The following is a 16,346-nucleotide window of genomic DNA, read 5'->3' as shown; positions in this document are numbered from 1 at the left end:
ACACATTTCAGTGACAGCTATTAATAATACCAGAAGAAATATATTTGAAAACAGAGGAATACTGTAAAGTTAAAAAAAACTGTGAAAATTACTTCATATATTTGTAAAGTACAGATATTTTGTGGGAGGATTTAAATACAATAAAACTGTAATTTTATAGCCACACATTGTGAAATAACTAATTACTATTTGTAAAAATACAGACATTATTTACAGTTTTGGCCTTTTTTAAATGCCAATATGTAAACTCATACTTTTTTCTATAATTTATTTTACATTTTATTTATATTTATTTTTTTAATTTTATTTATTTTTATTTTATAAAATTAGTTTTATTTAATTAATACTTTTTCTCATTTTACTAGATGTTATCTGTTATTTAACAAAACAGGGGAAACCTGTAAAATTTAAAAAAACTAAAAAATATAATGACATTATGCAAAAATATTGTGTCGCCTGACGATGATTCCAGGATGAACTTTTTTTTCTGCAATAATTAGCATTAATGTATGAAAACAAGGGGAAGAGGAGCAAAAAATGCATGAGACATAAGCTGTTAAAGACAATGTTTATGGTGTTAGAGTTCTTTAATTCTGCTTGAACACCAGTTTCAGTCTTGACAAACATTTAAATCAATACAGGATTCATTAAAGCTGCAATGTGGCTGAATTTTGCTTGTGTATTTTTAAAATGGGAGGCCATAAAACATTTTTTCTTCGATTGATCTTTATCAAATAAAGAGAGGAAGCTCTGCTGCTCATGTTATACCTAAAATGGACAAAAGGAGGTGAAAAAGGGATAAAGCAAAGGACTAACACAGTGGAAGACACTGTTAAATATGATTTCTTTTTCCTTGGATAAGTAGAACAACAATATGAATTAATATAAAAGGTAATAAATGGAAGTTTCCCTTTCAAATGTCTGAGGCATGCTTCCAGTTTTTAGGAGGAGGGACTAACTTTTATTAGCTTTATAATGTTGCTAAAAGTTTTGTAGATTCCTTTAAAGTCATTGAATGGAGTTTTCCAGGATTTGCATTAAAGCCCAAAAAATGAAGCACAGTCTGCTACATCATATATTTTTTTTAGTGTAGTATCATTAAAGTACATATTTTCTAGAGAGGAGGAATGCACCTGAAGGGATAAACCAGGAAACCAGCTTGAAAACTGCAACAGGGACTCAGACTGAGAGGAATGCCAACAGTTTGTACTTCTGCATGAATATATCAGTGTAGCTCCTCTTTTACGATCACAGGACTACATAAAATCACCATGGAACAAGGTGAAATATGTCAACTACTGAATAGATTTTTATAATATTTTATGCAGAGAATAATAGTTAACACAAGAGGATTCCTACTAACTTTGGTTTTCTCTCGACTTTTCATTCATGATATTCAGCAGGTTGACTGTTAGCCATGAAACTCAAAAATCTTTGAACTAATTGACATGAAATTTGACACATTATCCATGCTGCCTGGTGTATACACTTACTTATCCTATAACACAATCATAAGGTTTGAAGTTTGAGTTTAAATAATGAGTTCTAATAACTTCTGCCATCAGTAGGTAAAACAGTTTCCAATCTACGTTAATGTCTTTTCTATCATCTGAAGCTTTTCTTTGTGTTTAATGCAGATTAGTGAATGTCACCATACATACACGACAGTTCAAAAGTTTGGGGTCACCCAGGTAATTCCATGTTTTCCATTAAACTCCCACTTTTATCCATGTGCTGCTAACATAACTGCACAAGCGTTTTCTAATCATCAATGAGCCTTTCAACACCATTAGCTAACACAATGTAGCATTAGAACACAGGAGTGATGGTTGCTGGAAATGTTCCTCTGTACCTCTATGGAGATATTCCATTAAAAATCAGCTGTTTCCAGCTAGAATAGTCATTTACCACATTAACAATGTCTACACTGGATTTATCATTCAATTAATGGTGTCTTTGTTGAAAAAAAATGTGTTTCTTTCAAAAATAAGGACATTTCTAAGTGACCCCAAACTTTTGAATGGCAGTGTACATGCTAAGCTACGGTGATGAACATAAACATTACACCTGAGAAGAATCAGCATCTTATTATTGTCATCGTGAGAATGTGCCTTACTACTTTCTAACAGAGCTGAGGAGTGATATAATGACAAATCAGCTGCTCAAGTACCACACATTGCTCTCATATACAGCATATTATAGTACAGTACTGTCTTGTCAGCTAACAGACAAACAGACTAATTAGTAAAGTATAATACTGCTGTTTACATAATCAGTCAACTCCTATCACAACTGTAAACAAGAAAAGCACTCAGGGAGCACAGTACTCCGCCAAAGCTGCTCAGTCATATGATTTGGATGGATGAAATCTTGAACAAATTTGTGGCAGAAATCACAGCAAAACAGAACATAGCCATTTAATATAGATGTACCCTCAAACAAAATGACCTTGCTCTGAGCTCAGGTGTGTGTTCTGCATGTGTACGTTATGTACGGATACCGAAACACGTGACCTAAATATGTAGCGGGTGGCAGGAATTGATGGAACTCAGAAACACCCACACAATTTAATCAGTTGTTCCTTGGATCATTTCTGATGGATAAGTCCTGATAAGTCCTCAACGGTGGATTTTTAGTAGGATCACAGTCAGCTGATGTAGTGTTCACTGGTTGTCATGGTTACAGTGACGCCGTGCTGCTATCTGGCAACGATACAGAAATCTTTAACAAATCCGTGGATCCAGACTATAAGCTGCATCACTGCCAAAATCTAATCACTTGGTCCTTGTGTCATTTCTGACCTTCCCTGAAAATTTCATCCAAATCTGTTGGGTTTTGAGTGATGTTGCGAACAGACAGACGGACAGACGGACAGACAGACAGACAAACGTACGCCGATCGTCACATAATTTCGTTGCATTCCTTGGCAGAGTAAAAAGGAAACATGCGCAGAAATCCCTAGTGAAATTTCAGGAAATCTTTTAGCATTTATCTGTCAGAGAACTACAAATATGCCAGACTTCCTGTAGTCCTTTAATACAATCAGCTGACAACATAGATATAAATTCTGTGGTCATTTTATAAAGCAGGTAAAGTCCATCTATAACATTTATATAGTTGATGGTTTGGACAGTGATGGCAGTTTAATTTTCTCAATTAATCCGGCTGCTGTAGCTGAGTTAAATCAACAGTAAATGTTCTGTTGAATCGATCACTTTGTCCACAACAACAGATATTTTATTTGTTCCCTCCTGCCTGTGTGTTGTGAAGTCTGATCAGTTTGAGGCCAATAAGGGCTTAAGGTCACTGCAGGAGGATCAGAAGAAGCTTTTCTGTTTCCCTCACAGATCTCTGCGACATAACTTCAACTAAAACTTCACAGCTGTACGAGAACATCTGGCCAACATTTCCTAAACGCTCCAAACCTCCTTCACTGCTCACCAACACAGTGTTATAAACAGAGTGCAGTTACACAATCAGTACAATACAGTGTTCATGACCTTAACAGGATTCACTGTCAAACAGTGCCAAGTAGTTTTACGTATTTCAGGACAATTCTAGATACTCAAAGACATGAAATTCTTCTACACTGGAGTCTTTCCACCACCTGTGGACATTAATCCAGCAGCTCTTGTCTTGTCAGATCTGTTTATGTGCTCAGATTGCTCAGAATCCATCTCTGCTTCCGTTGTTCCACTTTATGGCCTCCTGTTTAGTTTCATTTCAGGGTTAATTGATAGTTATTTATATTTTTATGGCGTAGAATTTGTAGAATGTTTAAAAATTGTAGCTTTCGTCTTCTAAATAACGAATTTCAGGTCGGGGTATTGGTATCAAATAAAACTGAGATGATGTTCAGGATGGCCGCTTATGGCAAACATGAATAGATTGAATTTCAGTGAAAATTTGTTAAAAATGAAGCAATTAACTGTAATATTGAAGTTTTATTACCTTTGCTTGCTGATTATTTGTTGATTTATCACTGTAAAAAAATATGCAAGGGTGCCATAAATAATAGAGTAGAAAACAGTGGAATACTGTAACGTTTAAAAACTGAAAGAATGGTGAAAACAGCATAAAATATCTAAAATTATTATGTTTTTAAATTACTGACTTACAGATTTTTTAAATGTGAAAGTTATATACAGTTTTGGCCAAGTTTTCTATCTTAGTTTTTACAGTTAACATGTAAATTAATACTTTTATTTTTTTACTACTACTACTACTTAATTTTACTAGATATTACCTGTAATTCCTGTTTATCTGTAAAGAGGAAAAATAGGTAAAATAACCATTTTTAATCCTTAATCAACAAGCAACTCCTTTCAAACAACAGCACATATTTGTAAAATTACGTTTTTGTTTATATAATTCAGCATTAAAACCTTAAAGTCAACCCAACTAATGAAAATGCCCATTGAAACGAAAACAACTTGACCCTTCTTGAATTTTCAAAAAGACAATTAGGTCATTGTAGAACATCCTTGTATATTAAAAAAAAAAATTATTATAACAACTGTAATCATGAGCGTAGGTTTCTGGGGTAACTTTTGAGCATCAAACACAGACTTTCTTAAATTTAGTTGAATATTTATTCATTTTTCAGGCCTTTTCTGCTCTACTTTGCGGTGCAAATTTATTCATTTATAGAATGGAAAACACAATTCAGACACCAGACGACATTTCAAAATACACAGCCTGTCCAAAAAAAAAGCAACCACTTGGATTTCCCTAAATAAATAGATAAGAGCCTTCCATTGGATAATTACTGCAGTGATGAAGACGTTTCAGCTGCAAGAACTTCTTTAACCCGAGCTGATGCAGTGAGGAGCTTCTCATTTCTTTGACAACCATGTTGGAAGACGAATGCATCATTAAAACCTGAAGGATAGTGGAGAACTATCATCTTCCAGGAACAAATGTGGTCCAAACAAACTCTGAGATTATCATAGGAAACCAACAGTAGAACTCACGGCTGTTTAATAGTGAAACTAAGAGCATTTCCACACCCACAATGTGAAGGAAACTCAAAGGATCAGGACTAAACAGCTGCAGCTCTTAGAAAACCAGTGATCAGTGAGGATGATCAGATAAAAAGGTTTCAGTTTGCTGTGGAGCATAAAGATTGGACTCTGGATCAATGGAAGAAGGTCATGAGGTCCGATGAGTCCAGATTTACCCTGTTCTTAAGTGATGGGGGCATCAGGGTAAGAAGAGAGGAGGATGAAGTGATGCCCTCATCATGTCTAGTGCCTACCAGCCTGTGGGGGTTAGAGTTATGATCTGGGGTTGGTCAGGTTCACCAACATTATGTTCCCAAAGAATGAGGTCAGCTGATACCTGAAGGTACTGAATGACCAGGTCTTTCCATCAGTGGAGGTTTTCTTCCCTGATGACATGGACATGTTCCAAGATGATGATGCCAGGATTCATGGGGTCACATTGTCATTGAGTGAATCAGGGAGCAGGAGATGGATTGTCCTCCACAGAGTCCAGACCTCAGTCCCACTGAGAACCTTTGGGATGTTCTGGAGAAGACTTTGTCTGACTCTCTCATCATCGATGTGAGATCTTAGTAGGAAATTAATCCAACTCTGGACAGAAATGAATGCTGTGATGTTGCAGGAGCTAATCGAAACGATGCCACGGCGAATGAGTGTCGTTCTCAGAGCTAAAGGTGGTCCAGTGAAATATTAGAGTGTGTGCCTTTTATTTTGGATGGGCAGTGCATAATAGACAATAATGCAGGAAGACTTTCAGGCATTCTGTGTTGGTTTTAAGTATTTATTTTTCAATAGAACATTTCTCATTTAATGTGACCCCTGCAGAGCCTAAATTACCAGCAGGTAAATCATCTGGTTCATAACAAAGTTTCATAAAATTCCACCTGTTTATTTACTGTTACGGTTTGAAGAAGAAACAGGAGGTGGAATTACATTCCAGAGGACTTTTACTACAAAGGCCTGAACTGAATCTCCAAAGTAACATCAGCAGCATCAGATAGTCACCTTCTGCAGAACACTTTCAAGCTACAAACATCAATAAACCGATGCAAACCACCCCCAAAGCCTCCATGAAAGGGAAAATCAAGTCAAATACTTAATGTGCTTTGTGTTTCTGAAGTGTAATGTGAAATAAAGCTGGGGAATTGCGAAGCAGAGACAACTATGAGCTTCCTTTTTTTCCCCCTTCTTCTCACATAAAACTGGTCATACTTGGGGGGGAAACATGGAAATACTGACATGCTTGGAGTTGTAAAGATGTCAGACAGCAGCTGTTTTGCATTATACACTCATGTATGAGGGACGATCCCGTTTTCACTCTAACCTGCCTCAGATATGTCGTTCTGATGTTAGCCTTAACAATATTTTGTGTTGTGAATGAAAACATAAAAGACTGTTTTGAGAACAAATTTCCACTTGTGGAAAAAGTAAGTGGCTTTGGTAAAAACATAAGACAAACGATGTCTTTCCTCCGACTGAGGCAAGTCCAGGTTTTACACAATGTTCATAATACACTGAATTCACTTCACCTGCATACATAATGCTCACGCAGTGTCACAAATGGGTTCTTGTGTAACAAAAGATGGATTAAAATAGCAGTATTTGACTGATTTTTAAACATTTTTGTCAAGTATGTGAAGATGGCCAACAAAATTGATGTATAGGACACAAAAATACAGCTGCAGCAGTGACAGGAAAGATGACACATTTACTTTATATCATGGATATAATCAATCAGACATTAGAAACCAAAGAAATCTTTGCTTAAACAATCTAACCTTAAGAGAAAGTTCCACATTGTCATTTTTCTGACACAAAACCATAATTTTAGTGTTTTTCTTAGATACAGAGACCAAGTTTATGCAGAAACTATTTATCCAAATGTCCCAAACATTGCTTGGAGCCTTTGAAGCTTAAATGTTAAATTATTAATGGAATATACCAGAAAATGAATCAGTCTCCCGATGTTCAGAAGACAAAATTAATTTGGTGTCAGATATCCCTCCACTGACTCTGTTCTGGCAGCTTTCCAGAAGTGTCTCAGTCGACGTCTGGAACATCCCCAAGTAATGTTTAAACTGGATTTCCAAGTTAAACATTACTGTCTTGTTAGTGTGTATAATCCAGGGGACTACACGCTAACCTAGAGTGTGCAGACATTCAAAAAGCTGTCAAGAATTGCCAGTCAAGTTAAAAAAACAGACGAGAGCATGTTGAAACTCGGTGTTCCAGGTGTTCACTGACACCAAAGACAAAGTCTCTCTGCTTTTGAGAAATAGAACACTAATCGTATCTACGTCTGCTTGTCTGATTTTGAAAACACTGCGAAATGACAAGTTAAATATTTGCAAACTTAAGACTGGGTGATATGGAAGACACCAGTATCATCATATTCACCCAAAAGCCAAATTGCAGTTTAATGCAATGAACTATTATTGTGTTGTTACACAATAAAGACAAATGATAACAGACAAACCAGTGTTTTCACTACTAAATTTGTTAGCAGATGATTGTGTTGAGGTTCATGGTGTCCCTCTACAATTCTATGCAGCTTCTTGGTGTCTTTTAGCTCACTGTTTTGATTTTACGCCTCATTTATAGATGGTTCAGCCTCATTTAATGTCGATCAAGCAGCAGGAAATAGACGAGGCTGAAACAATTCATACCAAATATTGTTTTGGAGTGTCTTTATATCAGACCTGTAGTTCTCTTCTGTCTGGAAATGACATAAACAAGCAACAAAACATGGTAAAACACTGTGTTAGAAATATTAATGATAAAATTTAACAAATTATATGATGCTGTTTTTTATTTTTTACGCTTTTACTAAAAGGGCATAATGATTCTTATCCCTTTAAATTGCCAAGTTTTACCAATATGCAGCTTCTATAGCATTCTGATAATTGCTACAATAACCAATACTTCAACAGCTACTGCAGTACATCAGGACTTCCAGTCAATTGTAAGTTGTGGCAAAAACAAAAGAGTGTCGTGAGCCGCTATTATAGTCCATCCTGAAGGCAAAGTAGTGCATTGTGGCTGCTCATAATACAGGGAAAGGTAATAAAAGCAAGTATTTAACTGGTTTAAAGTGCCAGTGACCAAAGTGCTCCAAGTCAAAAAGTACAAGAATTTACACATTCAGAAAAACCTCAAGGGGCTTGGTCGGAAGCCAAAAGTAGCTTCTGTGATAGAGGTCAAGGATGACGAGGCCAAAAAGAATTCAAAGAACAGCACCAAGACTGTCCTGATTTATCTGAGCAGGTCTGGTACCAACATCTCAATCAGATACTGAACAAGGCTGATCTTCATGGACGGAAACAAAGGAGAATTCCACTTCTTCAAGGCAGACATACAAAGTTCATCTAGCCATTGCAAAAGTTCCCCTAGACAAAGAATGAAGCTTTTGGTCATCAGTTCTGTGGTCAGATGAAATGAAAATGGAGTTGTTTTTAGACAGGGACATTGCTTTCATTTGGTGATAAAAAAGAAAAACATTCAATCCAGAGAAAACCATCCCCATGGTCCAGTATGGTGGTGGTTTTGGTTTTAAACCAATGGTCCAGGCAGTGGTGCTCAAGTAAAGTGTACCATGACAGTAGAGGACTACATTAAGAGTGGGGAAGAAAACATCAGGCAGTCTGCTGAAAGACTTTTCCTTGGTCAGCATTAGACCTTCTAACAAGACAATGATCTGAAACACTCAGCCAAAGTGGTCAAAAAATGGTCAACATAAAGAAATATTAAGATTTAGTGGAGCTGAGGCCTCACTCTAATTTTCTGAACAAAGAAGCTTTGCAACCTCAAAGACTTGGACAGGAATGAGGAGTGCTCCAAAATCCCAGTGGAGACATTTAGAAAGCTGGATAGCAATTACAGGTACCTTCTGATTACTGTTACGGAAAATAAAAATTAGCATCTTTAGCACAATGTCTTCTGTCATTTTTATGCAGTTTTGATAATTTCCAGTCAGAATGACCCTACTGGTCAGATAAAAACTCTTCATTTTGGACTTAACTGTACAACCTCAACAGGATGATAGAATAGCCAACGGAGCTAACTGCTAACATGTTAACTGTGTGGACGGCAGCTATCTGTTGGCTACAGTTCTTCTTCAGCCCACAAATAACGATCATAACAGTAAATTTTAACATGTTAGCCAAGTATGGTTTGTTTTATTTTCTCTTACATCTTGCTGCCGAGCCTCCTTTTTATGCTGGATTCAGGAAACTTTCGCTAATCAGACTTGAGAGTGGTGTTTTTGTTTGTTTTTTTTTTTAGCCATGGCACTTTTGTGGCAGGTTATTACCAAGTGAAGCAGAGACACACAAAAAGTTAATATAAAATTATCTAAATCTATTGCATTAGTAAGTCCAAGGCTAATGTAAATGATATTTCCTACTTGTCTGCTCTCTCGAACGCAGCTAGCAGCTTTAATGAAGATTGAGTGAAGCATCGTTGAAGTACGCATGCGTGCACCGTTAAAACCGTTGTGAAATTTGGTTTTAAGAAAAAAATGCGATTATTTCAGTCCAGTATCGCGATTTTTGGGGTTTGAATTATTTTTCCGTAAAACAAAGTCAGTTCAGTTTATTTTATTTTGGTTCATTTAAGCTAGGAAAGTCTATAAAGTTATTTTTAATCTGTTGAAAATTTGCTAGCTTACATAAGCAACAGCACTGCTAAGATTACTGCAGATTTGTTTGTCATTTAATAGTCAATTGAAGTATCTGTGGTATCATTATGAACATAAAACTACCTAAAACGCTGTGACATGACTCTTGGAGAAAACAGGCATGTTTTAACAATCATGTTAAACGTTTGAGGCAGAACATTTAACGACCTACACCAAATCATTATATTCAGGCCGTCGCACAAGAGAGGTGTTCAGTACGTTAGAAGATAGTAAACCTTCAACTTCGCTTCACAGTTCACTTCACTAAAGAGTGAGAAAAAGCAGGAAGGTTTCTCCCTGGTTGGTCACATTCTGGTAAAGCTTTACACTCTTAGCTAATCTTTACTGTCCTTTACTGTGTATATACATGTTGGAACATGTTACTGTCTACTGTACGTCTGGTGACATGTTCTGTTTTACAGAAGCTTAGCGAGACCTACATTTTTCTAAGTGCTCTTTTGAAACCATTTTGACCCTGTAATTAATCAATAACAGGTTCTTGAAAGACACTACAACCCTCTTGCCAAATCTGGACGGGACAGAATGCAAATTACTAAGGATAAACTGAATTTATAGAACATTTTACTGGGATTAAGTCCACTCAAATCCAGGCCTAAGAGGTTCCACCAGAGTAGGTGATAAACGACAAACATTTTTCCTTCTTTACTTCTTACAAGAATGAGCACAGCCACTGAAGCTTTGTGTAAAACTCTATAAATCCTACTCATGGTAAGTCAGAGAGCTTGGACTTAATTTTAGACTTTGTAATCCTATAAAAAAAACAAGAGGACAAAGTGTAATAGTAGCTGGCACCAAAAGACTACGTAGGCATCACAGAAGAAAAAACTAAGAACTTCAGTCTCAGAAATTTTATTTATTTCTCTTTTATGAAATAAAGCTGGAATTCATTCTTAAAATATTCATGACCTGGTGTGAGACTCTGGTGATGAATTTTGACACAAATTCCCCTTGTATATTGATTGTTGACAGATGCTCAATGCATTTTACTGCTATACTGTGTATAATTGTGTTTGTGACAAATAAAGGTCTTGAATATTGAATATTTTTGAGTGGATACAACACTTTTTTTTCTTATTTTTTCTTATTTCAGCTAATCTTGCAGCGTTTCCTCCAACAGATGGCGCTGTATACTTGATCCACAGGAGAATTAAGTCTCTGCAAGTGTCCCATCATGAAGCTGCTGTAATGCTGGAATATTTTGCAGAACTATAAGTGACAGAAATGCACTTTTTGCACATATTAGAACAGGGGTGTTTTATCTGCAGGGTGTAGATTGTAATTTAAAGACAGCAATGTCTCATTATCAAGAAATATAAATTAGTAAATTTTGCTTTAATTGTGCTGGTGAGAGCAGAAATGATTGTTGAATTCCTGAAAGCTACAGCATTTCTTCTTTACTGCATATTTTAATGCACTCTATTCAGTTATATGCATACATTTTATTGTTTTTTTTTAACATGATATGGTTCTGTGACTGATTTTAACTTGGATCTATATAGATATAATATTCCTACTCCTGTGTGTGTACTCATGTGCTGTTAGTAATGACTAACTGTGCCTGCAGGCTCGGACCCCTGCCTGGCATGGCTGCACAATGACTTTGGTAGAATAAAGCGCGGAGAGGAGCGTCGGTGCAGCGGAGCAGCAGTTTGACCTCCCGTCGGAGGAGTGGCGTTGACAGAAGGATGGTCCAGCAGATAGAGGCGGCAGCATGCTGAGCCGCCGCTCCATGAAACATACAAACTTCACGTAGCGCTGGAAGTAGACTTCTTTACCTTCATGCCACCGCAGGGGTGACAACACACACGGAGCCAAAGATCCACAATACAGCGGTAAGTCATTTACTCCGGCTGTACCTCGGAGCTGTTAGCACTTCAAACTCATTTGCTCAGGCCTTGTGTGCGCGTAAAGAGACCAAACATACTAATTTTGTTAATTTCCCTGCAGCAGATTATAGGTAACTTTAACATTCTGACGGCTTTATGGTGTTTTGCGTCGTCTTAAATGTATTTTCAGTAATTCCGGCTTCTTGGTTTTGTTGAAACTAATTAAATTATCACTCGATTAAATCGAGTTGCGCGTAAAAAAACAGCTGGAGTGCTTTTGGTTTTGGTTAAGCTTTCGTTTTGGTCAACTTGATTTATGGTTCCTTTTCAAACTCCTCCACTTCTACATATCTGGAGTCAAAGCAGCTGCACTGCATCGCAGAGTCAGCTAATATTCTAGGATTTCTGACAGGATTACTACAATTACTCCACTGTTAACAGTGTCAAGATGATATTTGCAGCATTTGGCTGTATTCTGCTGTAAATGTATTTTTTTGCCCCAGTGTTTAATTTCCATCTGAGGTTTCAGTCCTCTTCTGTCAAACACTTGTGTGAACTGAGAGCAGAGAAATCACCTGTCCTTGTGTTACTTTGTCAGGTCAAACATCAGCAGCCGGTCTCTCCAGTGATCCGCTCTGCTCAGCACTTTCAGTAAGGAGATTTATTACACGCAACCTGAAGACATGAGTGGCACGAAGAAGTAAGTTACTTCATTGAGCTTTACAGGAAAGCTTTTCACTCTGTGCACAGCTACCTGACCTTACATCGACAGTTATGTGGCTCATCTGCATGTACAAACAGCTGCTGGTGGCCAAAAGAGAAGAAATATCTATTCATCAGGTGCACTTTAGGAACTAGTGTTTTGATAACAAGGGTGTAACTAGTGACAAGACATTACATAACTGACAAAATGGTGACATTTCACGCTTCCAATCAGTGCTGGAGTTGAAACTTTTCTGCATGTTAAGTTATTCTAAAAGATTAATCATTATATTGGATCTAAAGTGAGTTTAAATTCTGTCCGTACAGTCAAACTACAAAGCATGACATTATCAAGCTTCTTAAAGGTCACTTTGAGTTTGAACGTTAAAGTGTAAACGTCAACACGTGAACAGCCATGTCATTGCTTTGCAGGGATTTTAGCCTCAGAGAAAATCAGATCTTAGTCTGATATAATCGTGCAGTGACCCTAAACACAACACCTTTGTTGCTCTAATGCTAAACAGCCCACAGACACCATTCAAAAGCATTGAATTACTTTATGTTCCTGCATCTTAGAGGAAAATGTGCTCTTTGAATCACTTGTGCTGTACGACCAAACTTGCATGATTTTTTTTTTTAGTGTACTGGCAGCTCATGCTGCATCATGATTTCATGTTTCTCTGGTTGCACAGAGTCATCACCCCACTGATAGAAAAGAAAAACATCAGCAAGTGTGAATGAATTCATTCATTGAGTCCTGTGCAGTCTCCAGTAATGTTATCCTGCTGGCAAGGGCTGAATAGAGGAGAAGAAACAGCAGCATGTTATAATTCATTTACTAGAAATTCAGCCAGAATAGTGTCAATTTAAATCTTTTGTCATAAACACATTGGATCCACCCTTTCAGTACCCTAGTGTGTAGTATTATAGTATTTACTGAGACTGAACAGTGGAAACTTTTGCTGTTGTTTCTCGAACAGTAAAGATGAAAAAAGTCTTGAACTCAAAATTCATTACTGTCAAAACAAAACCCCAGTGTGGCTGCCACTTAAACAAAAGCTGCAGATATCCTTTTATTGTGCTGAGAAGCCCTCTGAGCTCCAGAGAAACCTGATATCTGATGACATTTCGCCTTCATTGCATGAGGGATTTGCCTTTTTACAAACTTGATTGGAGTACAGGATACAGATACATGATTCATATCTCATGTGATGATTACAGCAGATACATAACATGGTCTGGATGCCCTCAGGCTCTCTGATGTTTCTGTGGTTTGGACTCAGAGCCAACAGTTGGGCTACAGAGAATGCTCTCTCCTCTCCAAACAGATAGGGAATGTAGGCTACATGCCGATTACTGCAGGTCCAACAAGGACAGAGAGAGTCTGATATGTTATCTGCGAAGTGACTGTCAGATAGCTGCTAATATACAATGATGAGTGCAAAGTAACAGCCTGTCAGCTTCTGATTGCTTGTACAGCTTGTAATAAGATTGTTGGAAAGTTTAGATTAGTGCTGCAACTAACGATTATTTTAATAATCGATTAATCGGTCGATTATTTTTTTTAGATTAATCGATGAATCGGATTAAAAAAACAACACCTTTTTAATTTCCGCCACTTTATTCAGAAAGAGAAGATTTGGACTGACAGAGCAAATAAGATCATTGCAGCAAAGCCTTCGTCTTCAACCGTCGACAGAAGCCTCATGTCAGTGAGCATCATGTTGAGGATGCTCTCAGTCAAGACAGCTGCTTGCTGTGGTGGACATGATGTCTTTCTCATCATGAAGCCTGTCATTGTTTGCTGTTCATGAAATGAGAAAGATAGTATAGTATGTATTATAGCACAATTTATAACAACTCAGTAGTTATCTGGTTTTATTTGCAGTATTAGGTTAAGGCAAGTAAGTAGTTCAAAGAGCAAAACACAAAGTACGTACGCACGCACACACACACACACACACACACACACACACACACACACACACACGCACACACACACACACACACGTGCCCTATCACTGTCATTAATCAGCTAACAAACAAACACTAGCATTACACTTTTGCACAGCTTGCATGTTACGCATGTTTTTTGTTTTGTGAAGTGTGAAATGCTGCCACACTTTTGAGGACTTCGGTCAAACTGTTTTCTCCGTGTCGGTCATGTTTCATTTGTCGAATTTACTTTTCTTTGAAAATACCGCCTCTGCTCTGCATCCACTTCGCTCTGTTCAACTCGCTCTGCAGGTGAAGTAAACGGCCCCGTGACATGGCGAGTGACGCACGAATCGTGCAACACAACGAATCAATAATGAAATTCGTTGCCAACACTTTTAATAATCGATTTTTATCGATTTTATCCATTCGTTGTTGCAGCCCTAGTTTAGATATTGATTATTAATACATACGGAGCTTCAAATGTAGAGTAAAGGAAAAATCCAACCTGAAATACTTTAATCTTAAATGCACAGGTGTTGGTCATGTGAATGGTTAATGTGGATTAATTTTCCATTCTTTTATGTTGTTAGTAACTGAATGAAATGCAATTATGTCACTGTAATGTTACACCTGTACAGGTAAAACTCAGTTTGATAGATGAAAAATTAACATTAATCAACATTAAACAATTAAGAGGTGACAGCAAGACACAGTTACAAGCACATTCTGAGGAACTTACAATGACAGGATGGAGGTTAAAGAGGAGAAGGAAAGAAGATGGATGGATGGACGGATGGACGGACGGACGGATAGACAGACAGACAGTAAGACAGACAGATAGACGGATGGATAGACAAATACAGATAGATACTTTCTTAATCCTGAGGGAAATTCAAATATTCAGCAGCTTGCATTCAACAACAAAAGAGCAAGAAGACAAAACAGGCAGGTTAGTAACCAGGTTAACATTAACATTAATGTTAGTATATAGCCTACAAAGGTTGCTGTACAATACTATAAACAATGCATAATACATGCATTTGCACTTCTAATTTTAAAATCTCTAGAATACTAAATGTAATAAAAGTCAATATACAGTATTTACACATTTCAAGGCACAGTGATCTAAAGTGATCTAAAGTTAAACTTAACTTTAAAAAGTTAAAAGAATTAACTTAAAACAATGCAGTTTTTCCTGATTATAGGTAAACATGTATTCATTCTGTGCAGAGTGTTTTAAAAGGTTTGTGAGATGACTTTGAATCAAAAATTTAAAGGAATACTTTTGTATTTTTGAACCAATGCTTCAAACAGCAGGGAGCCCAGCTGGACAAACACTAAATGCTTTATTTAAAAAGACGTAAGTTGATTTCTTGTAACTGACACCAGACTTTTCCTCAGTTCCACTTCATCACTTGTCTTGACTGATATCTCTGTTTCTAAAGCTGAAATAATTCCTGTAAATGTGGTTAAGTGGTGTTTTATATTTTAACCAATGCTTGAAAATAGCTACAGAAAATGTTACCTTCAGCAGGGGTTTGCTCAGTCAATACAAGCTGATATCAGCAGCCATGAAAAATCTACAGGTTTAATTCAATTTAATGTGATAGGGACGGTGCGGTTTGACATAGTTTCAAATATACATAGTTGAAGAGTTTATAACTACTCTCGTCCCTAGCTGGGAGTACATTTAAAATGTACAGCCTTCATTCTCATAAACACACATTATAATACAGACATTGAAGCATCATAAAAATAATCATAAAAACATTAATTGTGATGTGCAACCATGGAAAAAATAACTACAATTAGCTTAAAATGGCCACAGCTGGGGCTGCACAGTGGCGTAGTGGTTAGCACTTTCGCCTTGCAGCTAGAAGATCCCTGGTTCGCGTCCCGGCTTTCCCGGGATCTTTCTGCATGGAGTTTGCATGTTCTCCCTGTGCATGCGTGGGTTTTCTCCGGGTACTCCGGCTTCCTCCCACAGTCCAAAAATATGCTGAGGTTAATTGATTATTCTAAATTGCCCGTAGGTGTGAATGTGAGAGTGATTGTTTGTCTATGTATGTAGCCCTGTGACAGACTGGTGACCTGTCTAGGGTGTCCCCTGCCTTCACCTGAGTCAGCTGGGATAGACTCCAGCCCCCCCGCGACCCTAGTGAGGATTAAGCGGTGTATAGA

General features: G+C 37.3%; 1 protein-coding gene across 6 annotated transcripts in view; it reads left to right on the top strand.

Moving 5' to 3' along the window:
* The first annotated feature begins 11,372 nt into the window (after window positions 1–11,372).
* Window positions 11,373–16,346, top strand: part of slc4a4a (solute carrier family 4 member 4a) — a 93,695-nt gene continuing 88,721 nt past the window's right edge. For 5 of the 6 annotated variants that reach the window (XM_055011190.1, XM_055011189.1, XM_055011192.1 and 2 more), the window contains exons 1-2: window positions 11,375–11,531; window positions 12,124–12,225. In XM_055011190.1, coding sequence (XP_054867165.1) covers window positions 12,209–12,225 — 17 coding nt within the window. In that variant the 5' untranslated portion in view covers window positions 11,375–11,531; window positions 12,124–12,208. Of the gene's footprint in view, window positions 11,532–12,123; window positions 12,226–16,346 lie in introns of all 6 variants that reach the window. The other variant, XM_055011187.1, reaches the window with a different exon arrangement.

The sequence above is a fragment of the Amphiprion ocellaris genome, chromosome 6 (assembly GCF_022539595.1).
Source record: "Amphiprion ocellaris isolate individual 3 ecotype Okinawa chromosome 6, ASM2253959v1, whole genome shotgun sequence".
Classification (NCBI taxonomy): domain Eukaryota; kingdom Metazoa; phylum Chordata; class Actinopteri; family Pomacentridae; genus Amphiprion; species Amphiprion ocellaris.
This window is presented reverse-complemented; position numbering and strand designations above follow the sequence as displayed.